This window comes from Meles meles, chromosome 5 (genome assembly GCF_922984935.1).
Source record: "Meles meles chromosome 5, mMelMel3.1 paternal haplotype, whole genome shotgun sequence".
In the NCBI taxonomy this organism is placed as follows: domain Eukaryota; kingdom Metazoa; phylum Chordata; class Mammalia; order Carnivora; family Mustelidae; genus Meles; species Meles meles.
In genome coordinates, this window is record NC_060070.1 from 60,190,553 (window position 1) to 60,216,245 (window position 25,693).

Sequence of the window (25,693 nt, forward strand, 5' to 3'; positions counted from 1 at the left end):
TTTGCCTGCTATGGTTTCATTCTCTTAAAGGCTTACTAACTGTATCTTTTACACATTTGATGATCAGGAACACCCAGATTAGAGGTTATTATTATTATTTTTTATCTTACCTGGCCTCTAGGAGTTAATCTTTTTTAGAAGATTTAGTAAATCCTTGTCTGAGTTTTGCTCCAGAAGCAGGGTCCACAGCTAATCCTTTGCAGACATAAACAGATTTGTTATTATGTAAAAGCAAACATTAGCAAGAAAAAAAGGGAATGATTATGAAATCCTCACATTGGATTCAAAAGTCTCTCTTCTTCCTTTTTGTTTTGTTCTGTTTTGTTTTGTAGCAATAGACAAGTATTCAGTCTCTATCCTGGGCCAAATAATAAAAAAATAGGGTAGGTCTCAGGCACTTTCTTTCCTCTGCCCCTTACTCTGGATGGGCCCTTTGGATCACCTCTCAGATGGCCCGCCATTTAAACAATCTGAGTCTCACCACCTCTCCCCTCTGCTATCCTGGCTTTCGAAATGTTCCCTGAGTATATCATGTCTTTACAGTTCTTTGCATGCTCTCATTCCAGAAAGGGTTTGATAAGCCTTATGGAAGCATGAGATGCCTTTCCTCCCAGGGGTTATTTACATAGCGATGGGCTCATTCCACAAGCAGGATTCTTTTCCCTTGTGCCCAGCAGCACTATTAAGCATGAGGATGAAGAAGCTTACAGATAGAAGCATGCCATACCATGGTCTGTTTTGTGCCACATGGTATGGGATAGGAATCTCAGAGAAATCATTTTTTTATAAAATGGAACAATTCCCCTCTGTCCTAGAGCCCTCCATTCTACTCAGTGTTTTATGAAGGGGAAGTCATCAAACAACCCAAGGAAATTGTGAATCAAATGCACAGGAATCAAAGACACAGGAATATAAAGTTTTCAGTGTTCATTTTACCAGGAGATCTACAAGTTTTAGGTCTTCCAAAAAATCAGCAGCTGACCCTCTGATACTCATTATATTTGCTACATAATTAAACGAGCTAAGCAGGGGATGCTAGTACAGGTAAGATGCTCAGCTTCATCAAATCCAGTGGTTCCAGAAATAAAAGCAGAGCCCATCCCACCGAAGTTGTACAATGCAGTTCACTAAATACATGATGCAACACAGCTCTAGAACCCAGAACTATATATTCTCATCGGGATCTTGATCTCCGTGTATAAGTATGGGAGGAGCTGTTGCTTGGCAGGACCTTCTCAGGAGATCCGTCCCTTGGGTATCTGAACCCTCAAGAAAAGAGCCACTAAAGAGAGATCCGCTGACTAGGTTATAAGCTCACTTTCCATCTGGACATTAGAATCTTTGTGAGAATGAAGGAAGATCTACACCTTACTCCAAAACAACTATATATATATAACTTACATATTACATCATATTATATAGTAAATATATTTGTAGGTTGTAGATGTTATAGGTAATTATTAAGCTATAAATGCATATCTTCTTAATGTTTCCATGTCGGACCCAGTTTTTCCAAAGTAGATGAGGATCTGGTTGGCTCTACCCCATTCTATGGAATTACTTGAGCAAGTTGCTTACCCTGTCTGTGCTTCCCTTGCCTATAAACCAGAAATCCAAACAGCACGTTTAGCCCTGTTGCCATTGTGAGGATTAAATGAGTTAATATATGTAGTGCTTAGAAGAGTGTCCAATGTAAATCTGGACTATCCATGACAAATGGAGTTACTCAGCGCAGCAAAAAAGTAGAAGCAATCTACTTGCTTGACACCAGGAAAAAGGGTAAATAAGTCATCTTGTGATACTATGTTTTAAAAACACCACCACCTCTTTTGCAATAGGGAAATCTTCAGAACGTGTTAGTGAAAAAAATCAGGATGTGTATAGGGCGTATAATCCTAAACTTTGGTGAGAAGGGGAAAAAGAGTATAAAAAGAAAAAAATGGAAGAGGATATTGGTGTTAACAGTGATCATGTCAGGATGTGGACTTCTTTTATTTCCTTCACATCTTTCCCCCATTTTCCAATATTTTCTACACTAAGCATTCATATCTTACACAAAACTTTTCAGAAATCCTCTTTCTCAAAAGCATTTTTTGCCGACAAACAACATGGCTAGAAACAAGAAGTTCCCAGGCCACCACGATTGCCTAACTCACAGACCCGCGAGCGCTGGAGGATGCATGGGTCTGTTTTGATCACAGATAGTCTGGGCGCCTCACTGAGCCTTTATGGCTCCAGGGCCGGCCTTCCATTCTATAATTTATGTTCACACCCCAGCTCTTTCCTATGCCTTGGCCAAATGGGCCATGTGTTTCCAGAGTATGTCCCTGCATTTTCATTTTCATAGCTTTATTCACCCCATCTTTAACTTTTCTTCACTGGTCAAAATCTATCTCATCCTAAAAGCTCATCCTAAAAGTCTCAACCTCTGTGAAGCTTCTCTCTCTCAGACTGATACCTCCTCCATAAAGCCTGCCAGGCAAAGTTGATCTCTTTCTTGTGCCCCCTTAGAACATTTATTTCTGATTGTTAAAATATTCAATATGATTGATGGTTTTTCTCCCTAGACTTTTAAGAATCTATGGGCATAAGAAATAACCATGCATAATAATCATGTGATGAATGAATGAACCCTCGGAACATCCATGGCAGCTGGGAATCAACCTCATACAACATCACACGCTTCCCTGCATCAGAGATCTTCCTGCACTTGCTTATCTTCTCATAAGACTCTAGAATGGGTAAGGATTGTGACTTACACACGTGTACCTCTCCTGACTGTGAATTTAGGACAAAAGGCTGTACATGGAAAGTAGTACCTGTTTCTTTTACTCAAGAGAGTTAAGAATAAAAGCGAGAGTTTTAGGGAGTTAACTGCTAGTTAAATGAAAGATAGTAATGGGATTTATGTGGAAGGCGAGTGACACCAAGTGGCCTTAACTACTGATTATCAATCTAGAAATAGCAAAACCTAGCAACTACAATTTTTAAAAGACTCACATTACAAATCGATTAAGACTGAGCAGAACAGAAACAATGGACAGTAAGATGCAAATCTGGTGTACACATGAGCCTGTTCATATTAGTAAAAGGCAGTGCTTTTCACCAACCCTTAAATATTTTTTAGAATACACCCCCCCAATATACTTCTTATATGTTCAATATGCTTTCTCCCCAGAATGACTCCAAATGAAATATGACTAATTTAAAGGCACACCAACACTGGAAATTTTATGTTTAAACAGAAGTGAAGGGCACCTGGGTGGCTCAGTCAGTCAGGCTTCCAACTCTTGAATTCGGCTCAAGTCATGATCTCAGGGTCATGAGTTTGAGTCCCATATTGGACTCCACACTGAACGTGGAGCCTCTTAAGATTCTCTCTCTCCCCCTCTCCTTCTGCCCCTCCCCATCCCTGCTCTCACACATGCTCTAAAATAAATGAATCTTTAGAAAACAATAAATGTAAGCAGGTGAGGTTACAGGGAAGACAAGAAATTAAATTTTAAAAGCATCTTAAACCTGAAATAAAACAAAAACTATTTCTTAAAGGTAATTAACATAATTCTAATTCACATGCCAGTATTTTGAGTGGGAAATTACAGAATCAAGATACCTACCTTCTCTCATATATTTCAAGTATTTATTGAACACCTCACATGTGCCCTGAACAATCTAATAGGTATGGATACAGCAATACAATTAAAAATGGGCAAAGTAGACAGATCCCAACCTTCTTGATCCCATCCCATTCCTTTCTGGTGATGGGAGAAAAGTATGTATTAGATATTAGATGGGGATGAATGCTATTAAATGAAACTACACAGGGAATTGGGGAGGGCTTAAGTTTAAATGGAGAGTTTGGGGGGCCTCAATCTGAAGAGGAAACTCAGCAAAGAACTAAGGGAGCAAGCAGTGAAGATTAGTGGGTGGGGACTGGTTTTCAGCTGAAGAGCAACCAGTGTGTATGGGCCCTGAGCCCAGGAGTGGCAAACCTCTTATGGTCAAGGAACAACACTGAGGCGGTGGTGGTAGAGAATGTGCCTTCTACTTAGCAACACCAGTGGTCCCAAATCACCATTACCAGTCAAGAGCAAACACAATACGAGTTTGCTTAGACCTACTGGCTCCTAATCTATTTTCTCATGTATCAGAATGGTGTCTCTACAACATTCTGCCTACTGTCACATAATGGGACACATCCCAGGACGTGTCCCATATACTGGGATGTGCCCCATACTGGGACACAAGACTTCTGGATTCTAGTTTAGATCTTTTCACTTAGAAAAGATCACTTGCTGCTACTTTAAAGAAGTTAGTCCAAGGAAGAAATCTTCCTTTAATTTCAGCACTATACCTGACACTGTCTTCTTCCATTCCCAATCTTTTTGTAAATTTACTAGATCAGGAAATGAAGGTCCTAGAGTCCACTGCTATACTTGGATTGGACTTTGCACATTGACAGAGTTCTCTAATCACAGTGAATTAAGAAATATTACCCCTAAGGGTGCCTGGATGACACAATCAGTTAAGCATCCAACCCTTGGTTTTGACTCAGGTCATGATCTCAGGTCATGGGATCAAGCCCCATGTGACTCCACACTCACCATGGAGTCTACTTGAGATTCTCTTCCTCCCTCTGCCCCTCCACCCAATACATTTCCTCTCTCAAATAAATAAATAAATATTTTTTAAAAAATTCCCTCCTCGGGACATCTGGGTGGCTCAGTGGGTTAAGCATCTGCCTTCGGCTCAGGTCATGATCCTGGGGTCCTGGGATCGAGCCTCACATTGGGCTTTCTGCTCAGCGGGGAGCCTGCTTCCCCCCACCTCTCTATATGCTTCCCTCTCTGCCTACTTGCAATCTCTGTCTGTCAAATGAATAAATAAAATCTTTTAAAATAAATGTAAATAAATAAATATTTACAAGTATGCTTTAACCTCAAACTTAAATAAAGGAGGGCTTTTCACTGGAAGGGAAGCATTATAATACAATCATTGAAAAAACAAGAAACCATAATATAAAAAATTTGTCTTGGGCACTTGGGTAGCTCAGTTGATTAAGCGACTGCCTTTGGCTCAGGTCATGATTCTGGAGTCCCAGGATCAAGCCATACACAAAGTCCCACATCAGGGTCCCTGGTCAGCAGGGAGTTGGCTTCTCCCTCTGACCCTCCCTCTTCTCATGTTCTCTTTTTCATTCTCTCTCTCTCTCAAATAAATAAAATCTTTAAAAAAAAAAATCTGTCTCTTGTGAAGGACACTAATCTTTATACTTTAGAAATATAGCTTAGTGAAAGTTTTACCAAATAAACTCATATATGATTTGACTTATTTTTTTCTAAGTGAAAACTAAAACCCCAATGTGTTAAGTGTTCATAGATCAGAGAAAAACTAATGATTTGGGTTTACAGGGCTATGGGGGATCTTTTTAAAATGCTCCATTCCATTTTTACCCCATGACAACTTACAAGGAATTTAAAAACCAATAATAAAGGTTTCTGGTGACTTTATGGACTGTTGAGACTAGCAGTTCCTACTTTGGTTCTGACAACGCCTTCAAAATAAGACACCTGACCAGAAGCATCAATACGGTCATGAGTTAATTCACATTGCATTTACAGTGCCACGGTGATCATAAAGAACGCCACACTGATTACGGCAGCTCAGTGAAGAGAGGTAGCAATATAGATATCTCATTCAGCCCTACTGTTTGACAGTCCTGTGACTTGAACAAATAACATCCTCTCTGAGCTTGTTTCCCTTTCCACAGATGAAAACATTTGGAAGCTTACTAGGAGGATAAAATGAAATGTGTCTAGCATACAGTAAGTACCATAATGGTGGTTAGGCTTTCCTGCTACTTGAAAGAAATTATTTAGCTCAGTAAGGAAACTTTCCCTTTCCTTTTTCTTCGCCAGATTTATCGAGATATAAGTGAATAGAAGATCCTGTAAGTTTAAGGGGTACAATGTGATCATTTGATACACATATATATTGCAAAATAACTACGACAAAAAATGTTAACAAATCTTTTGCCTCAAATAGTTACCCTCTGGGGTGTGTGTTTGTGCGCATGTGTTTGTGTGTGCATGCGCATGTGTACAGTGAGAACATTTAAGATCTACTCTCTTAGCAACTATCAAGTATACAATATTGCTATCTACTGTCACAACGTGTACAGGTCGCCAGCACTTGCACTTGGGAATCTGTACCCTTACACCATTGTTTCCCCCTCTCCACCTTTACCCATGGCAACCACCATTTTATTTCCTGTTTTTATGAGTTCGATTTTTTTTAGATTCCATATGTAAATGTGATCACACAGTATTTCTCTTTCTCTGTCTGAACTATTTCACTCAGCATAATGACTCCAATGCCCATCCATTGTTGTCACAGAAGGCAGAACTTCCTTCTCTTTTATGGCTGAGTAATATTCCATTGTGTATACATACAACATCTTTAACCTTTCAACCAACAACAGACACTCAGGTTGTTTCCATATCTTGGCTATTTGTTTTCTTCTTATTTTCCACACAATACCTGACACACTGTTATCTCCCAATTTTTTTTTTAAGATTTTATTAATTTTTTTGACAGAGAGAGATCACAAGTAGGCAGAGAGGCAGGCGGGGGTCGGGGGGAAGCAGGCTCCCCGCTGAGCAGAGATCCCGATGCGGGGCTCGATCCCAGGACCCTGTGATTACGACCCGAGCCGAAGGCAGAGGCTTAACCCTCTGAGCCACCCAGGCACCCCTGTTATCTCCCATTCTTAACCTCTTTTCGATTTTACTAGACCAGAGAATGATGGTTTAGACCATGCGGCTGTAATGGTATCTGACTCGGTATGTTGACAGAGTTATCGAATCCTAATAAATGAGGAAAGTTCCTTCTTGGCAAATAAGCTTTAACCTCAAACAAACCCACATATCTTTATATCCAAAAGCAACACTTGATGTCAAACCTTTGCCAATTGTCAACGAATTCCAAAGCTGACAGTGGTTCCCTTCTGGTCCCTCATTTGATAGCTGGCATGCTTACTCCAACTCACCTGGTCTAGTTGGGGCCACATTTGGGGCCCCTAGGGCCCTGTTCCGTAGCAGGGCTCCCACAGCACTGGTTACAGTTGGCTCTTTTTTGGGGGTCATCTGAGCCTTAGCCTACAGAAAGAGCAAGACAGAGGGTGAACAACTTTGTAACCTCAGGTAGCTCACAGGAGATAAGGCGGTTTCCACCTGACCAGCAGCAGACTGGAGTCATTGCCAGGACCCGCTGCACCCAAGGGAAGGGGACAGGCACACCCTGAACCCTAGTTTGCCTGCATCTTGCTGTTCTCAAAGTCATGTCTGAGTTTTGGCTCTTTCATTCCATAATCAACCCCTTAGGGAGTGGTGATATGTTAATCCTGTAAAATTAGTTGTATGGAGACATAAGAAATCACTTAATGTCAATAAGGATAGCTATGGAACATTTTAGTTTTTCATTTTACTTGAAGATGATTTTGTTTTTAAATACATGAACAGAGAAGAAAAACAGACATTGGCAGACAACAAATGTTTTAAACATGGAATTCCATCATTCCCACACCACACCCCTGCCTGCTGAGCAGCGGTAGCACAACAGTTACATTAATACAGAATAAGGACCAAAAGGTCCTTTGAGAGCTTCTTACCTAGCTACTGGTCCCAACATTTCCATGGCAACTACTGCATAAAGATAACCTGTTACTCCAAGTGAGAATTCTCACTTGGGCAAGGATAGCTGTGAGGTTACAGCAGGCAGCTCATCCCTTTCCAAAGACAGCTATTTCCAGTATTTCCAGAGGCCCATATTGGTCTCTTTTGGTTAAGGGTATAACACGTTTTTAAAGTTGATTATGTTTAAAATAGAAACACTTTTCAGCTGTGCTGTTAACAGCCCTTCAGAAGTAAAACAACCCCTCCCTTTTTGTTTCGCTCTGAATAAGTCTCACTATTAGCCAGGGCCCAACTGGTGAAGCTGGCATTAAGAGAAACAAGGACTGCTGTTCAGATACGGTCTACAGTGAGTTTCCGCAAAAAGCAACTAATTTTTCTTCTGTGTTCCCAATCACCAGTTAGTTCTGGAAAACAAGGAGAGGAACAGGGCCAAATCACTGGTTACACTCAGGACAGCCAGCTGGCCTTCTTCAGGAATAAAAAGCACTTCCGTTTGCTGCTTCCCTGGGCTCCCTCTGGCCCCACTAATGTGACTAACTTCGTGGACTGGTTAGAACCATTCGAAGAAACACGCTGCTTTAGAAGGTAGAGGTTTTACTTAGAAAATGTTTGCAAAACTCAGTCAAATTCAATCCCAAAGCAGTCACATACCCCTCAAATTGTGGTATCCAACCAACAAGGACTACCAGAGAGCAGGAGAAGAGAGGGTGTGGCAACGTGGAAGGAGGAGAGGCAAAGGAGACTTAGTGCAAGGCACATTGTTTATATCGTCTATAATCCTCCCAACAACACGGCAAGGTATAGTTTAAAGTCAGTCTCAAAGAATTTTATTGTCGTAAGTTTACATATAGATAATAAAGTAGAGTCAAACCCTGGCTACTGATTGCAGAATCTGGGCTCCTTCCACACTGCACTGCTCCCATGCTATTTCAGCATAAAGACTGAATCTCTAACTGTATTTATTGGCGCCACCCTGCCTGCCCCACCAACACACTTATCTCCTCCTTCCTTTGTTTCTTTACCTAGATGTATAGTATACTACATACCTAGGCTCTGCAGCTAAAACCCTTCTTGTAACCCCATACCCTATCAGCTTCTCAGTTCCACCCATTCTTTCTCAAATTCTGCTCCATACACAACCCTTTTGTCCTCTTTCTCTGGGCCCTCATTCTTTTATTTATTTATTTATTTATTTATTTATTTATTTATTTGAGAGAGAGACAGTGAGAGAGAGAGCATGAGTGAGGAGAAGGTGAGAGGGAGAAGCAGACTCCCCGTGAGCTGGGAGCCCGATGTGGGACTCGATCCCGGGACTCCAGGATCATGACCTGAGCTGAAGGCAGTCTCTCAACCAACTGAGCAACCCAGGCACCCCTGGTCCCTCATTCTTTATCTGTTGCTGTGGCTCCTAACTGTGGCCAATCCATGTGAACACTAGTGGCAAAGGTGATCTAAGAAACCAATTCTGTATCACTCCAGTCTGTACTATTCCACCAGTCTATACTGCCCATAGAATGAGACATGAGGCAAATAACAACTAGACAGGAAAGCTAAGAAAGTCGTTCTGCAGAGAGAAGAGCAAGCAGAAGTATATATAGCAGGATGGAAGGACAAGATGGGATGGTGGAAAGGAGGACTTCCTGGGTTCATGGGGACTTTCCAGGTCCTGCTTTGGGTCCTTGAGCTTTTGGGTATCTATCCACTTCCTTTTCCCTCTTTCTGACATGACTTGAGTGAAGTTCTTTTAGATCTGACGCCCATTGCCTGTCCCTTTTCTGTCACATCCCACAGGCACTCCACACATTAGCCCCTCATGGTGAGCTCCTCAGGTCACAAACAGGACATTCTGTGTGCTACGTCCTCCCCAACTCCCACTCTAGGCTGGTGAACCCATCTAATATTCAAGGAGGAATTGCTGCTCCTCTTTGAAGCCTCCCATGGCTCACAGTGGCCTCTTCCTCCATAGTGCTCCATACATCATCAACTACCACAACTTCCCACTGTCTTGTTTCCATGTCTTCCTCCTTCATGGAGTTACAAATGCAGATCAACCAGAAAATGGAACAGGGTCTGGGACAAAGATATTCAGTAATTGTCTATTGTATGTGGAGACAGAGCTTAAGAGTCCATAGTCCGTGGGATATGCTACTGTTGGAGAGGCTCCCACCCTTATTACATACTGGATTTCATGGAAATCTTTCTAAAATATGTTTCATACCCTCAAGTATTCAGACCAATTTAATCTTTCCTTGGTTTCTGAGCCATGAAACTAACAGCTTTTGCAGTATACTGTAAATTATATCCCTGGGACCTCCGATGTTTATGAAGCTGTTTGCTGGACTCCAGTTCTGTTTTTATAAATCTATTGTCTTCCTCATCAGGCAGTCATTTTACTTATCTGTACCTATTTAAACCTGCTGCTCCCATTCACTTACTTTAACTTGCTGATTCTGCGGCTTTAGAGGCTACCGACCCTTTCCTTTATTACAGAGCAAAACACACGACCTAAAGAACAGTCTTCCTTGTGACAGCTTTCCCACTCAGGGAGCTTCACTTCAGGTTCACAATGCTTTTCTGGATGGGTAAGGCTGATAACTACCATTGTATAAGACAGAGTTTTACCATAATACTATAGAAAAACTACTTACGTATTCAAGGCTTCATCCTAAGAAGTTTTAAACACTGTAGAAATATTTTTTCTATACCACCCAAAGGTGCTGTTAGCTACAAAGCATGCCTCAAAAGAAGGCAACTTCCATGAGGATGAGTGACAGTGATCAGCTATCCTGATCCTTACACTTCTTGGGATGGGTAACTTAGGTACCTTAGCAAATTCTACCTGCTTGCCCTGAGCACACAAGGGCAGAGAGCCAACACTTGGGAAGAGATATTTACCTGCCCTCTGGATGCCAATTTGGCTGCTGTTTGGGCCGGATCAAAGACTCGGCGAGAAGACTGATCCTTGCAGAAATTAATATGTCGGTTGGCTGCAGTTTCATTAAACCTCCTCATACAATATGGGCATTGAATATAATCTAAATGCAAAGATAACAACAAAAGGCAATTAACACTTCAAAAACAACTCTGGAATGGACTATATGACATGAAATAAATGGGCTATGAACTCTGCTCCAACATAAAAGAACAAAGTCCCAGACTCTGGTTTGAGAAAGCTTATGCCAGAGGGGAAGGTATGCAAGAACACAAATAAAAGATATAGCAGGGGGGACATTTTTCTGTCTATACATTTACTTCAATTAAGAGTGTGCCTTAAAATGTTTACATGATATATGTTTTAGAAAACAGACTCATTATACTTATGTACTTCCCAATTAAATGAATTATTTAGTGAATCCTTATGTAAAGAAATTAGTCCTAGAACCACAGAATGTTATATTGATGATGCCCTGAAGAACACAGAAAATTCTGGAGCCCAGGCTGTGGTACCACATGGGACTGGTCACACAGAGGTTATGGAGCTACTCTCCTTCCCTATGGAAGGAGAAAGATGGTAAAATTTGGGAGATGGGATTTGAAGCCAGTGTCACTGGCAAAAAGACCCACTGCTTCTGCAGGGGTTGATTTTTTCACTGAACTCCTAAGTGAGGAAGCAAATAATAAGTTCAGGAAGGAGGTGAAGTAAAAGGAAAAAGGTGGGGTTCAAAAAGGAGAAAAGGGAGAGAAGGAGGGGTGATGGGAAACTGGTTCCAGAAACAGCTTTGGGTTTCAGTGTTAGAACCTCCCAGGCAGCTCTGTGGGTATGAGACCCTCTGAGCTGCTGTGGAATACCCACTGGTCTGAATTTGGCTCTCATTTGTAAGTAATAAACAGTGAGAGAAATGGGCAGTGAGAAAGCTCCACAGTCTTTTTAGAATGAGGAGAGGCTCACAGCAAAGCCAGTTTGGAGTCCACCCCTCTAAAGTAAGCAAGAATGTGAGATGTTTTTGTTTTGTTTGGTTTTGTTTTAGGCACCTTTAAGGGATGACAAAGTAGATATGAGCGAAATGAAAGATTTGAGACAGTCCCAACCTCAGACTCTGTATGGATGTTTGGGTTAGTGTGTAGTCAAAATGCCTACAGGTGTGGATGAATATTTGAAGTAGTGCTATCTTCAAGGTTAAGAGTTTGTTTTTTGGTTTTCTGATTTTGTTTGACAGAAGAGACACAGTGAGAGAGGGAACACAAGCAGGGAGAGTGGGAGAGAGAGAAGCAGGCTTCCTGCTGAGCAGGGAGCTCGATGTGGGGCTCGATCCCAGGACTCTGGGATCATGACCTGAGAGGAGACATACGCTTAATGACTGAGCCACCCAGGTGCCACCAACGTTAGGAGTTTTTTGAAGGCATCTTTTTATATAATCTGAGGAGTTTTCTGTTTGAACAAATCATTTCCTAAAATGAATATTTATAGAATTAACAACTGGAATACATAAGAAATTGGAATATAGTAAAAGATGAGCACTTAGTCTCTCCTTTTATTTCACATTCTGGAAGGCAGTAATTAATCAATTTGCTATGTACTGAACACTTGTTACGTGCCAGGTACTGGTTTATACTTGGGAAGTACAATGTCTCTGTCATCAAGGACTAAGTGTTCCAATACAGAGTTTTCCCACGGTGATAAATTCCTCGGACAAAAATAAAACAGGATAGCACTGGGAAACGATGAAGGCCCCATAGCCTGCCTGACTGGTTTTGAGCCCAAGCTCTTCACTTGTTGTATGTGTGAACTTCGGCAAGTTACTCAATATCCCTAAGCTTCAATTTCCCCTGTCCCTACATACCACCTATTTCACCAGGCTATTGTGAAAGTTAACTTAGACAATCCACACTAGGGTTCGGTATAGTGGGTAGGTTCCAGGACATCCTATTACTCTAAGGAAACAGGCCTGGCAAGGTTGTGTTTCCAGCTACCAAATAGGAATGAAACCACTTACAAAAGTAAAATTGAAAGTGCCAATATTGGGCAGAACTCATTTACAACGATGTAGAAAATAGTCTACAACTCTGCTCTTAGTTTGATTGTTTCTTCAGTTTTGCCAGCGGAGTCAAGGCTCGTATCAAAAATGCTGCTACCCGTAAGCCTATTCAGGTTAATGTGCAAAGACGATGACAGCAGCGACTGCAAGGCTTCCTCACTCCACCTGTCTGCTCACTGATTCATTGCCACCCTTCTGTGTGTTTGGTGCTGTCTGCCACCATGGAGACAACAAAGCTGAAGTGAATTTCTCTCCCAACAAAAGTCTCAGAGACAGCTAGAAGGCTAGGCAAAGAAGCAATTACCACTTGTGTATAAACTTTGAAAGGAGGAAGGACTGGATGCTCCAGGAGCCCAGAGGAAGGACATGAAGCCCAGACCTAAAGGGGCAGAGAAAGGAAATTACAGCCACTCTGAGAATGGGAAAAAAATTTTTTTGCAACAGTAATCTGAACACAGCATGACTGAGTTGCAATGTTCTACCCTCATCTCAATCTGAATCACACTTTCTTCTATCAATAGTGGTATCATGAACTACTGCTATTTATTTCAATACGTAATGATATTTAAGGTCTGACTACAAATGGATCCATATGATGGCTGTGGGGAAGGTGGCCAGATCTCAAAACATTAATGTAGATAAAGAAGGGTCATTTAAAAACACAAGTGTTCTGTTGAGTACCCGTGTCTATGTAGCCTGTGAAATGGGGACTAAATGTCCCAGGCCTCACTGAGAATTTCAATTATAAATATTCTATATTGTTGTTCTTATAAAGTGTCACAACATCCTGGAAAGCTGAATGATTGACAGACTTACTTAAGCCAGTAAGAATTAGAGTAAACAAATGCATGTCACAAAAACTGAATTATGAAGGAATTGTGTTGTGAAAAAACAGGAAATAACCTGCAAACTCATGCATAATAGGCTCCACTATATATAACCCCAGTTATGTCTGTATAAATTTTCTAGTATTTAAACCTGAGAATATATGGGCTAATATAAAATCCCCACAGAATCTAACTAATGGAGTAGTAATGAAAATATGCTATTTTAGATACTCATTTTGTTTGGCACATAAAATTAAAATAAGGGCACAGGGAAGAACTTAATTATAAAGCTATATTTTAGCGTAAGAATGTAAGGGCAGAAAAACAAATTGTACATTTGATGAGGCCTTACAAAGGGAATTATTTATTTTAAGGAAACAATAATCCCCACATTTTAAATCCAATGTAGAAATTAGAGAAATCCACACAGCAGGACAGCTGACATAGTTTCATTTATTTGCCTCAGGAACTGTAAAGTAGACATCAATCCTGTAGCTTCTGCTATTAAAAGGAAGTACGGCTTTTAAATCATAAAAGACTTTTTTGTTGTTGCATAAGGCTTGTTGCCAAAGTATTATCAAAATCATGGCCATAGATCTTTCTACTTTCACATTATTTTAAGCTACTTTTTCATTAGCACCCAGCAATAGTGAAGCAATTATTAAGATGATTTTCCAGCACACTAGAACGCCCACAACAGTTGTGGCCAGGCCTCTCAGCCAGCTGTGCCGGGAGCTAATCCCACCCCTCAGCACACCCACAGCAGCTGCAGCCAGGCCTCTCAGCCAGCTATGCCAAGGGCCAGCCCCACCCCCAGTGCACTCACAGCAGTTATGGCCCACTCACAACAAGAGAGCACAAGCAGCCCACATACAGCATGCTCCTGGAGCTCCTGGTTCTGGTGACCAGAGTGGGACTGCAATACTGTGTCCCACCAAATGTGTTCTACATAAGGCTACTATCTTCAAGATCAGGAAACATAACTGACCTACCAAATACATAGAAACAGAGAGTAAGAAAGAGACAGAGAAATAAGTTCCCAACCGAAGAATGAGAGAAAAACTTAAAAACAAACAACAACAAAAAACTAAACAAAAGGAGATAAGCAATCTACCGGATAAAGAGGTCAAAGTGATGGCAATAAAGATGCTCACTGTACTTGGGAGAAGAATGGATGAAGTCACAAAGACAGAAAATATAAGAACCAATCAGAGCTGAAGAATACAAGAGCAAAATGAAAAACGCACTAGGGAATCAACACAGATTAGAGGATGCAGAAGAATGGATGATCAATGTAGAAGACAGGATAGAAGAAATCATCCAAACTAAACAACAAGAACAAAAAATAATTTTAAAAAAAGAGAATAGGGACCTCTCTTGATGTTGGGACATCAAGCATATTAACATTTGTATCATGGGGGTCCCTATAGAAGGAGAGCAAGAGAAAAAGGCAAAAATTTATTTGAAGAAATAGCTGAAAACTTTCCTGAGGAAGGAAACAGACATCCACGTCCAAGAACCAAAGAGAGCCCCAAATAAAATGAACCCAAAGAATTCTACCAAGACACATAATAATTAAAATGTCAAAAATTGCAGATAAAGAAAGATTCTTAAGAGCAGGAAGAGAAAAGCAACTAGTTACATACAAGGCACTCCCCACATAAGGCTATCTGCTGATTTTTTAGCAGAAACTTTGAAAGCTAAAAAGGAGTGGCATGACCTATATTCCAAGGGCTGAAAGGAAAAATACCTACAACCAAGAATACGCTACCTGATAACCAAGTTATCATTCAGAATTGAAGGACTGCTAAAGAATTTCCCAGGCAGGGGCAACTGGGTGGCTCAGTGGGTTGAGCCTCTGCCTTTGGCTCAGGTCATGGTTTCAGGGTCTTGGGATTGAGTCCCACATCAGGCTCTTTGCTTGGTAGGGAGCCTGGCTTCCCCCCTCTCTGCCTGCCTCTCTGCCTACTTGTGATCTTTCCCTTCTGTCAAATAAATAACTAAAATCTTAAAAAAAAAAAAATTCCCAAACAAAAGTTAGAGTTCATCACCACTAAACCAGCCTTATAAGAAATGTTAAAGGAACCTCTTAAAGTGCAAAATAAAAGGCCATAGCCAGAAGTAAGAAAATTAGGAAAGAAATAATTTCACTGGTAAAAGCAAACATATAGTAAAGGTCAATCACTTATAAAGCTAGTATGGAACTTAAAACACAAAAATAATAAAATCAGTTATATCTACAATAACTAGTCAAGGGATACACAAAATAAAGACATAAATATGGAGAAGGGGAGTAAAAATGTAGTGCTTTTAGAATGAGTTCAAACTTAAGAGACCATCAATTTAAAAAAGACTGCTACACACAGAGGATGTTATATATAAACCTCATGGTAACCACAAACCAAAAACCTTTAATAGATACACAAAAAATAAGGAAAAAGGAATCTAAGCATAAGAAAGTCATCAAATCACAAGAGAGCAAAAGGAGGAAGTAACAGAGAAGAACTACAAAAAACAACCAAAAAATAAAGAACAAAATGGCAGTAAGTACATACCTATTAAAGAATTACTTTAAATGTAAATGGATCAAGTGTCCAGGGGTGCCTGAGTGGCATAGTTGGTTGGGTGTCTGACTCCTGGTTTTGGCTCAGGTCATGGTCTCAGGGTCATGGTATTGAGCCTCGTGTCAGGCTCCATGCTTAGTGTAGAGTTGACTTGGGTTTCTCTCTCCCTGTGCTCCCTCTCACCATCTCTTTCTCCGTTTCTTAAATGGATAAATAAATCTTTAGAAAAAAAAAAAGAAGAAGAATGCTTGGGTGGCACTGTCACTTAAGTGTCCAACTCTTGTTTTCAGCTCAGGTTGTGATCTCAGGGTCATGAGATTGAGCCTTGCAATGGGCTCCATGCTCAGTATAGAGTCTGCTTGGGATTCTTTCTCCCCCCCACCCCTCCAGCTCATGCACTCTCTGTCTCATTCTCTCAAATAAATAAATCTTTAGCTTTTTAAAAAAGATTTTATTCATTTATTTGACTGAGAGAGAGTGAGAGTACAAACACAAGCAAGGGGAGCTGCAGGGAGAGGGAGAAGCAGGATTCCTGCTGAGCAGAGAGCCCAATGTGGGACTCAATCCCAGGACACCAGGACCGACCTGAGCAAAAGGTAGATGTTTAATGGACTGAGCCATCCAGGTGCCCTAATAAATAAGTCTTTAAAAAAAAAGGGGGGGGGGCGCCTGGGTGGCTCAGTGGTTTAAGCCGCTGCCTTCGGCTCAGGTCATGATCTCAGGGTCCTGGGATCGAGTCCCACATCGGGCTCTCTGCTTGGCAGGGAGCCTGCTTCCCTCTCACTCTCTCTGCCTGCCTCTCTGCCTACTTATGATCTCTGTCAAATAAATGAATAAAATCTTAAAAAAAAAAAAAGGAAAGAAATGGACTAAGTGCTCCAATCAAAAGACATTCAGTGACTTAGAGAAAAAAAAAAGACATACAGTGACTGAATGGATACAAAAACAAAATCCATCTATATACTGCCTGTAAGAGACTCACTTTGGACCTAAAGACACAAACAGATTAAAAATGAAGGAACAGAAAAAGATATTTCATGCAAATGGAAAAAAAAAGTGGGGGTAGCAATACTTAATAGCAAACAAAATGACTTTTTTTTCCAAGATTTTATTTATTTATTTGTCAGAGAGAGAGTACTAGCAGGAGCAGGAGGTGGGGCAGCGGGAGAGGCAGGCTCTGTGCTGAGCAGAGTCCGATGTGGGACTTGATCCCAGGACTCTGGGATCCTGATCTGAGCTGAAGGCAGACACTTAACCAAGTGAGCCAACCAGGCGTTCCTCAAACAAAATGACTTTAAAATAAATATTAGATAATATATAATAGATAATTAATAGATAATAAATAAATATTAGTCATTAGAGACAAGGACATTACATAATGATAAAGGGATCAATCTAACAAGAGGATTTAACAATGAGAAATATCTGTGTACCTAACGGAGGAGCAACTGTAACAGACAGAAAGGGAGAAATTGACAGTAATACAGTATTAGTAAAGGACTTTAATATTTCCCTTACATCAATGGATAGATCATCCAGACAGAAAATAAGGAAACAATGGCTTTGAATGACATTATCAGACTAGATGGACTTAACAGAGAGATATAGGTATTTCATCCCCAAACAGCAGAATATACCTTCTTTTCAAGTGTACATGCAACATTCTCCAAAACAGATCACACGTTAGGCCACAAAACAAGTCTCAACAAATTTAATCATATAAATCATATAAATCATCTTTTCCAACCACAACAGTATAAAACGAGAAATTGATTACAAGAAAAAAACTGGAAAAAATGCATACTTATAGGCTAAATAACATGCTACTAAACAACCAATGGGTCAAAAAAGAAATTTAAAAGGAAATAAAAATAAACACTAAAAGGAATTTGAAAATGTACTGTTTCAAAATCTTTGGGATGGAACAAAAGCAGTTCTAAAAAGGAAGTTTAGAGTAATACAGGCTTACCTCAAGAAGCAAGAAAAATACCAAATAAACTATCTAACCTTACACCTGAAGAAACTACAAAAAGAACACAGAAAGCCCAGAGTTAATAGAAGAAGGAAATAACAAAAAATTAGAGCAGAAATAAATGAAATAAAGACTAAAAAAGCAATAGAGAAGATGAATGAAACTAAGAGCTGATTCTTTGAAAAGATAAACAAAACCAATAAACATTTAGCTAGGCTCATCAAGGAAAAAAGAATTCAAATAAATAAAACCAGAAACGAAAGAGAAGATACAACCAACAATACAGAACTACAAAGAATTATAAGGGACTACTATGAAAAATGATATACCAACAAAGTGGACAACCTCAAATAAATGGGTAAATTCTTAGAAGCATTAAATCTCCCAAGACTGAGTCAAGAAGATATAGAAAATCTGAACAGACCATTTACTAGTAATGAAACTGAATCAGTAATCCAAAAATTCCAAACAAAAAAAAGTCCAGGGCCAAATGGATCGACAGGTGAATTTTACCAAACATTTTCTTAAAAATATCTTATTCATTTGTGTGTGTGTGTGTGTGTGTGTGTGTGTGTGTGTGAGAGAGAGAGAGAGTGGGCGCACAAGCAGGGGGAACAACAGGCAGAGGAACAGGCAGGCTCCCCATTGAGCAAGGAGCCCAATGTGGGACTCAATCCTAGAACCCCTGGAATCATGGTCTGAGCCAAAGGTAGATGCTTAACTGACTGAGCCACCCAGGTATGCCTCTACCAAACATGTAAGGAACCATTTAAAGAGGAAGGCATGCTTCCAAATTCATTCGGAGAGGCCAGCATTATCCTAATACCAAAACCAAGCAAAGACACTACAAAAACAAATTATGGGCCAATATCACTGATGAAGATAGATACAAAAATCCTCAACAAAATATTAGCAAACCAAATTCAAATTTATTCACATTAAAATAAGTCAGAGAGAGAAGAAATACAGCATAGGGAATATAGTAATAATACCAATAATCTTGTACAGTGATGGATGGTGACTACACTTACCATGGTAAGAAATGAGTAATGTATAGAGTTGTTGAATCAGTATGCTGTACACCTGAAACTAATATTAGTACATCAACAAAAATAACTAAATAAAAATAATTCATTTTTAAAGATCATACATCATGATCAAGCAGGATTTATTCCTGGGGTGCAAGGATGGTTCAATATCTACAAGCCAATCAATGGGATATACCACATTTAAAAAAATGAATAGAGGTGCCTGGGTGGCTTAGTCAGTTAAGCATCCAACTATTGATTTCAGCTCAGGCCTCGATCTCAGAGTTGTGAGTTCAGGACCCACACTGGGCTCTATGCTGGGTTGGGTATGGAGTCTACTTAAAAAAAAAAAAAAGAAAGGTAAAAATCATATAATCATTTCAATAGATGCAGAAAAAGCATTTGACAAAATTCAAGATCCATACATAACAAAAACTCTGAACGAAGTGGGTACAGAAGGAACATACCTCAACACAATAAATGCCACATATCACAAACAAAAAGCTAACATCAGACTCAATGGTGAAAGGATAAAGCTTTCCCCCTTAGACCAGGAAGAAGACAAGGATGTCTACTCTCACCACTTTTATTCAATGTAACACTGGAAGTCCTAACCACAGAAAACAGATAAGAAATAAAAGGCATCACACTTGGTAAGGAAGAAATAAAACTCAGTATTTGTAGATGACATGATACTATGTGCCTAAAAAACCTTAAAAGACTCCATCAAAAAAACTATCAAACCTAGTATATTAATTTAGTAAAGCTGCAAGATACAAAATTAATATATAGGAATCTGTTTCATTCCTATACACTAATAATGAACTAACAGAAATTCTGAAAACAATCCCTTTTACAGCTGCACCAAAAAGAGGGATGCCTAAGGTGGCATAGTCAGTTGTGTCTAACTCTTGGTTTTGGCTTTGGTCGTGATCTCATGGTTGTGAGACTGAATCCTGTGTCAGGCTGCATGCTCAGCAAGGAGTCTGCTTGGGGCTTTCTCTCTCTCTGCCCCTCGCCCACTCCCCCGTGTATGCTCTCTCTCTCTCTCTCAAATAAACAAATCTGTAAAAACAAAGAAAGATTGCATCAGAAAGAACAAAATACATAGGGATAAATTTAACCAAGAAGGTGAGACTCTGAAAACTATAAAACACTGATTAAAGAAACTGAAGACAACACAAATAAATGGAAAGATATACCACACTCATGGACTAAAAGAATTTATATAGTTAAAATGTCCATATTATCCAATCTAAAGATTCAGTGCAATCCCAACCAAAATAACAACAGCATTCTTCACAAACTAAGAGCAAATAATCATAGAATGTCTGTGGAACCACAAAAGACCCTGCCTGAATAGCCAAAGAAATTCTGAGAAAGAACAAAGATGGAGATTTCAATCCTGGATTTCAAACTATGCTACAAAGCTCTAGTGATAAAAACAGTATAGTTCCAACACAACAATAACAACAACAAAAATAGATCAGTGGAACAGAATAAAGAGTCTAGGGAAAAAAACCCCACACTTATATAGTCGATCTATGACAAAGAAGGCAAGAATACACACACAGTGGGGAAAAGACGGTATCTTCAATAAGTGGTGTTGATAAAACGGGACAGATACACAAAAAGAATGAAACTAGGCCATTTTTTTAACACTATATACAAAAATAAACTAAAAATGGATTAAAAATCCGAATGTAAGACCTGAAGCCATAAACTCCTAAAAAAAGAAAAAAAAAAAAAATAGAAGGGTGCTTGGGTGGCTCAGGGGGTTGAGCTTCTGCCTTCAGCTCAGGTCATGATCTCAAGGTCCTGGGATCAAGCCCCGTGTCACACTCTCTGCTCAGCAGGGAGCCTGCCTCCCCTCTCTCTGTCTGCCTCTCTGCCTGCTTGTGATCTCAGTCTGTCAAATAAATAAATAAAATCTTTAAAAAATAAAAAAAAGGAAAAGAAAATATAGGAAATAAATGTTTGGATATAGGCTTCAGTAATACTTTTTTGGAACTATCTCCTTAAACCAAGGGCAACAAAAACAAAAATAAACTGGGACTACACAAAAATGCAACCTCCTGACTGAGAGAAGATATCTGCAAGTGTTATGTATGATAAGGGGTTAATATTCAAAATATATGAAGAACTCATACAACTCAACATCAAAAAAACCCCAATTTAAAAAATGGGCAGAGGACCTAAATAAACATTTTTCAAAAGACATCCAGATAGCCAACAGGCATATGAAATGATGCTCAATATCACTAGAACCAGGGAAATGCAAATCAAAACCACAATGAGATATTATTTTACACTTGTCAGGATGGCTAGAATAAAAAAGACAGGAAGTAAAAAGTGTTGGTGAGGATGCAGAGAAGGTAACCCTCATGCACTGTTAGTGGGAATGGAAACTGATAGAGCCACTGTGAACAAGAGTATGGAGGTTCCTCAAAAATTAAAAATATAAGTACCATATTATCAGGTAATTTCATTTCTGGTTATTTACCCAAAGAAATGAAAATACTAATTCAAAATCATCTATGGACTCCTATGTTTATTGCCAGTATTATTTATAATAAGCAAGATACAATAGCCAGGATATGGAAGCAACCTAAATGTCCATTGATAGATGAGTGGATAGAGAAGATGTGGTATACGTATAAATGGAATATTGCTCTTCCATAAAAAACAATCAAATCAACAATGAACACTGTTATGCTGAAAAGAAAAAAAAAATAAAGTGATATATGTTTAAAGAAAAAAACAATGAAATCTTTCCATATGCAACAACATGAATAGATCTAAAGGGCATTATGTTCAGTGAAGTAAGACACAGAAAGATAAATAGCATATTATTTCACTTATGTGTGGAATCTACAAAGCAAATGAACAAATAAACAGAAAATAAAAACAAACTTATAAATACAGAAAAACAAACAGGTGGTTGCCCATGGGGGAGGGGGTGGGAGGATGGGCAAAAGAGGTGAAAAGGGATTAAGAGGTACAAACTTCCAGTTACAAAATAAGTAAGGCACCCTTTCAATAAAGGATGAATCTTAAACAATAATCCTAAACAAAGGATTTTTAAAAAGGTCATCTTGCCAAAATACGTTTTTTCAATAAATTTTTTAAAAGGCATCTGTAATTTTCCTCACATTAGAAAACAAAACAAAAACAAACACCAGATGCAATACAAAAGCATTATCAAAAGCATCCTTTGGGATGCCTGGGTGGCTCAGTCGGTTAAGCATCTGCTTTCAGCTCATGATCCCAGGATGTTGGGAGAGCCCCACATGGAGCTCCTTGCTCAGCCGGGAGCCTGCTTCTCCCTCTCCCTCTGCTGTTCCTCCTGCTTGTGCTCTCACTCTCACTCTCAAATAAATAAATAAATAAAATCTAAATTAATCAAGGAAAACTAGCAGGAAACTAGGATGTACTCTGTCAAAGGGTGAAAGACTAATGACACCCACAATGATCAGTCTGAACACTATTATAGTGGTCCAACTAAAATACACTTTGTTTTTCACATAGAGCTCTAAAATTCCAATCATTTAGCAACCGAAGTAATCTCTTATATCAAGGATAGTCAAGGTAAACCTCTTTTGACATTAGAAAATTATTACAGCCAATATTATACACACACACACTTTTTTTTTTTTTTTTTGAGAAATAGAGAGAGAGCGCGCAAATGCATGAGTGAGAAGAGGGGTGGAGGAAGAGAATCTTCACGCAGACTCCCTGCTGAGGCCAGAGCCTGAGGTGGGGCTTGATTCCTCAACCCATGAGATCATGACCTGAGCTGAAACCAAGACTCAGATGTTTAACTGACTAAGCCATCCAGGTGCCCCAGCTCATATAATCTTTTACTCCACATTCTTGTGCACTTCAGTACCAAATATTTTTGTCTTGTCCTCAAAACTTAGAAGTAAGTAAATAAGTTAATCATGGGGATGAAAATTATAGCATAGGGAATATAGTCAATGATATTGTAATAAATTTGTATGGTGACAGATGGTAACTATACTTAACATGGTGAGCATTTTGTAATGCACATAAATGTCAAATCACTAATGTACACCTGAAACTAATATAATATTTTATGTTAGCTATACTTAAAAATGATTAAAAATAAAGTTATATATTTTAAAGATTACTTTCTGGTACAGAACTTTAGATAATTCACTTTTCAGATGATTTTTATAGTATGATTTCACTGTGGTTTTGGGGATTGGTTTTGGCTTTTTATTTTTTAAAAATGAACTTGGAGAAATAATTTACATGAAGGAAGATCCAACTATTTTAAGTGTACAGGCCAATGAGTTTTGATAAATATACACATTGTTGCAACCACTCCAATTAAAACACAGAACAGTTTCATCACCCCAAAAAGTTACCTCATGCCTCTTTTCAGTCAATATTCCCCCAAACCCAGTCTCAAGCAATCAAAACTCTTATTTTCCTGTCACTAAAGATATTTGTTCTATAATTTCATATAATAGAAAAACCATGTTGCTGCATGTATGGTAGCACTTTCTTCTTATTTGGAGGTGTATCCTGTTTTGATTATCCATTCACTTGTTGATGGGCATTTTCAGGGTTTTTTTTTTTTCCCCAGTTTATGCTGGTGTTTTTCCCCCCCCAGTTTATGCTTTTCTTTTCCAGTTTTTTTTTAATTTAAGCTACTATGAACATTAACATATAAGTCTTTTTTTTAAGAACATGATTCCAGTTTTTCACATAAATACCTAGGTATAGAATTGCTCTATAAATAAGTATATGTTTAACTTAAGAAAATACCAGTGCAAAGTAGCTGTACTATTTTACACCCCATCAGCAGTCTATGAGACTTCCAGCTGTTCTACATCCTAGCTATCATTTGTATTGTCAGTCTTTAATTTTAGCTATTCAAGTGGGCATGCTGTGGTATCTCATCATGGCTATAATTCACATTTCCCTGATAGAAATGATGCTGATTATCTTTTTTATGTACTTATTGGATATTATTTTGGGATGTGTCTGTTCAAATATGTCTTTTGCCTTTTTTCTTATTGGGTTGTCTTATTATTGAGTTGTAGGAGTTCTTTATATATTCTTAATATGAGTCCTTTGTCAGATATATGTGCCATGGCTTGCCTTTGCACTCTCCTAATGGTGTCCTCAAAACTAAAATTTTTAGCTTTGGTGAAGCCCAATTTATCAATTTCCTTTTTAAAAATCATTAGTACATTTTGCATCCTGTTTAAGAAAACTTTGTTGACCCTTAGACCAAAGAATTTTGTTTTTTTTTCTAGAAATCTTGGATTGTAGTGCTTATATTAGGTCCATGTTCCATTGTGAATTAATTTTTGTCAGTTAATTCTTATATGAGGATCATGGCTCATTTTTTCCAAATTGGTATCTAGTTTTCTATTTCATTTGCTAGTAAGATTATCCTTTCCTACACTGAATTACTTTTGTCAAAAACCAATCACCCATACATGCGTGACTTCTGTTCCAACTGGTATACCAATATCAAATTACTTTATTACTATAACATCAAAGTAAGTCTTGACATCAGGTAGTGTAAGTCCTTTGTTTTTTTCCTTTTTTTCAAAACCATCTTGGCTATTCCAGATCATTTCAATTTCCATATAATTTTAGAATCAACTGGTGAACTCCTACTTGGCAAAGAAAACTTGCACGGATTTTTACTGGAATTACATGGAGTCCACAGATCAATGTGTGAAGAACTGACAATATAACATAATATGGACTCTTCCAAAATATGAAAATAGTAAATCTCTCCATTTATTTTGGTCATCTTTAATTTCTCTAAATGGTGTTTTGTGGTTTTCATTTTTCAAGTCTTATACATTTTATTAAATATATGCTTAAGTATTTAGTGTTTTTTCATAATTGTAAATAGTATTTCTAATTTTGTTTTTTTAATTATTTATGCTAGTATATAGAAACAAAATTTACTAGTGTATATTGACTTTATATCTTTTTTTTTTTTTTTTAAGAGAGAAAGAGTGCACATGAGCAAGGGGGAAGGGGCAGAGGGAGAGGAAAAGAAAATATTAAGCAGGTTCCATGCACAGCATGGAGCCCAACGAGGGGCTCAATCTCATGACCTTGAGATCATGACCTGAGAAAAAAATCAAGAGTTGGATGCTTAACTGACTGAGCCACCCAGGCACCACTTGATTTTATATCCTGAAAGTGTGTAAAATGAACTTTTAATTCCAGTAGATTTCTTACAATTTACTAAGATCTTCTACACTTAACTCATTCGTGACCATATTATCTGCGAATAAAGACAGTTTTACTTTTTCCTCTCTAATAATTTTCTCCTCATTATACTGGGTACTTTATCTCCAGTACAGTGTTGAACAGAAGTGGTCAGAAAGGACACCCTTGCTTTTTCATGATCTCAGTGGAAAAGTTCTGTTTTTCATCAAGTGTAATGTTAGCTGTAGATTGCTCAAAGATGTCCTCCACTGAGGTGTTCCCTTCTATTTCTACCTATAAGTTTCCTTTTTAAACATGTATGAGTGTTGTGTTTTATCACAGGCTTTTCCTGTACCTATTGGGATCATCATCTGCTTTTTAAAAATATTTTGTTAATGTGGTGAACTACTTTTACTATTTTCTTC

The 25,693-nt window shown here is 38.8% G+C and overlaps 1 protein-coding gene across 2 annotated transcripts in view; it reads right to left on the minus strand.

Moving 5' to 3' along the window:
• Positions 1-25,693, minus strand: part of ZC2HC1B (zinc finger C2HC-type containing 1B) — a 44,740-nt gene that overhangs the window by 1,786 nt on the left and 17,261 nt on the right. For both annotated transcript variants that reach the window (XR_006818269.1, XM_046004381.1), the window contains exons 5-7: positions 10,590-10,729; positions 7,049-7,157; positions 111-195 (exon numbers count right to left, since the gene is read on the minus strand). Coding sequence is in view for 1 of the 2 variants with exons in the window: in XM_046004381.1 (XP_045860337.1) it covers positions 125-195; positions 7,049-7,157; positions 10,590-10,729 (320 nt within the window). In the remaining variant the exon portion in view is untranslated. The remainder of the gene's footprint in view (positions 1-110; positions 196-7,048; positions 7,158-10,589; positions 10,730-25,693) is intronic.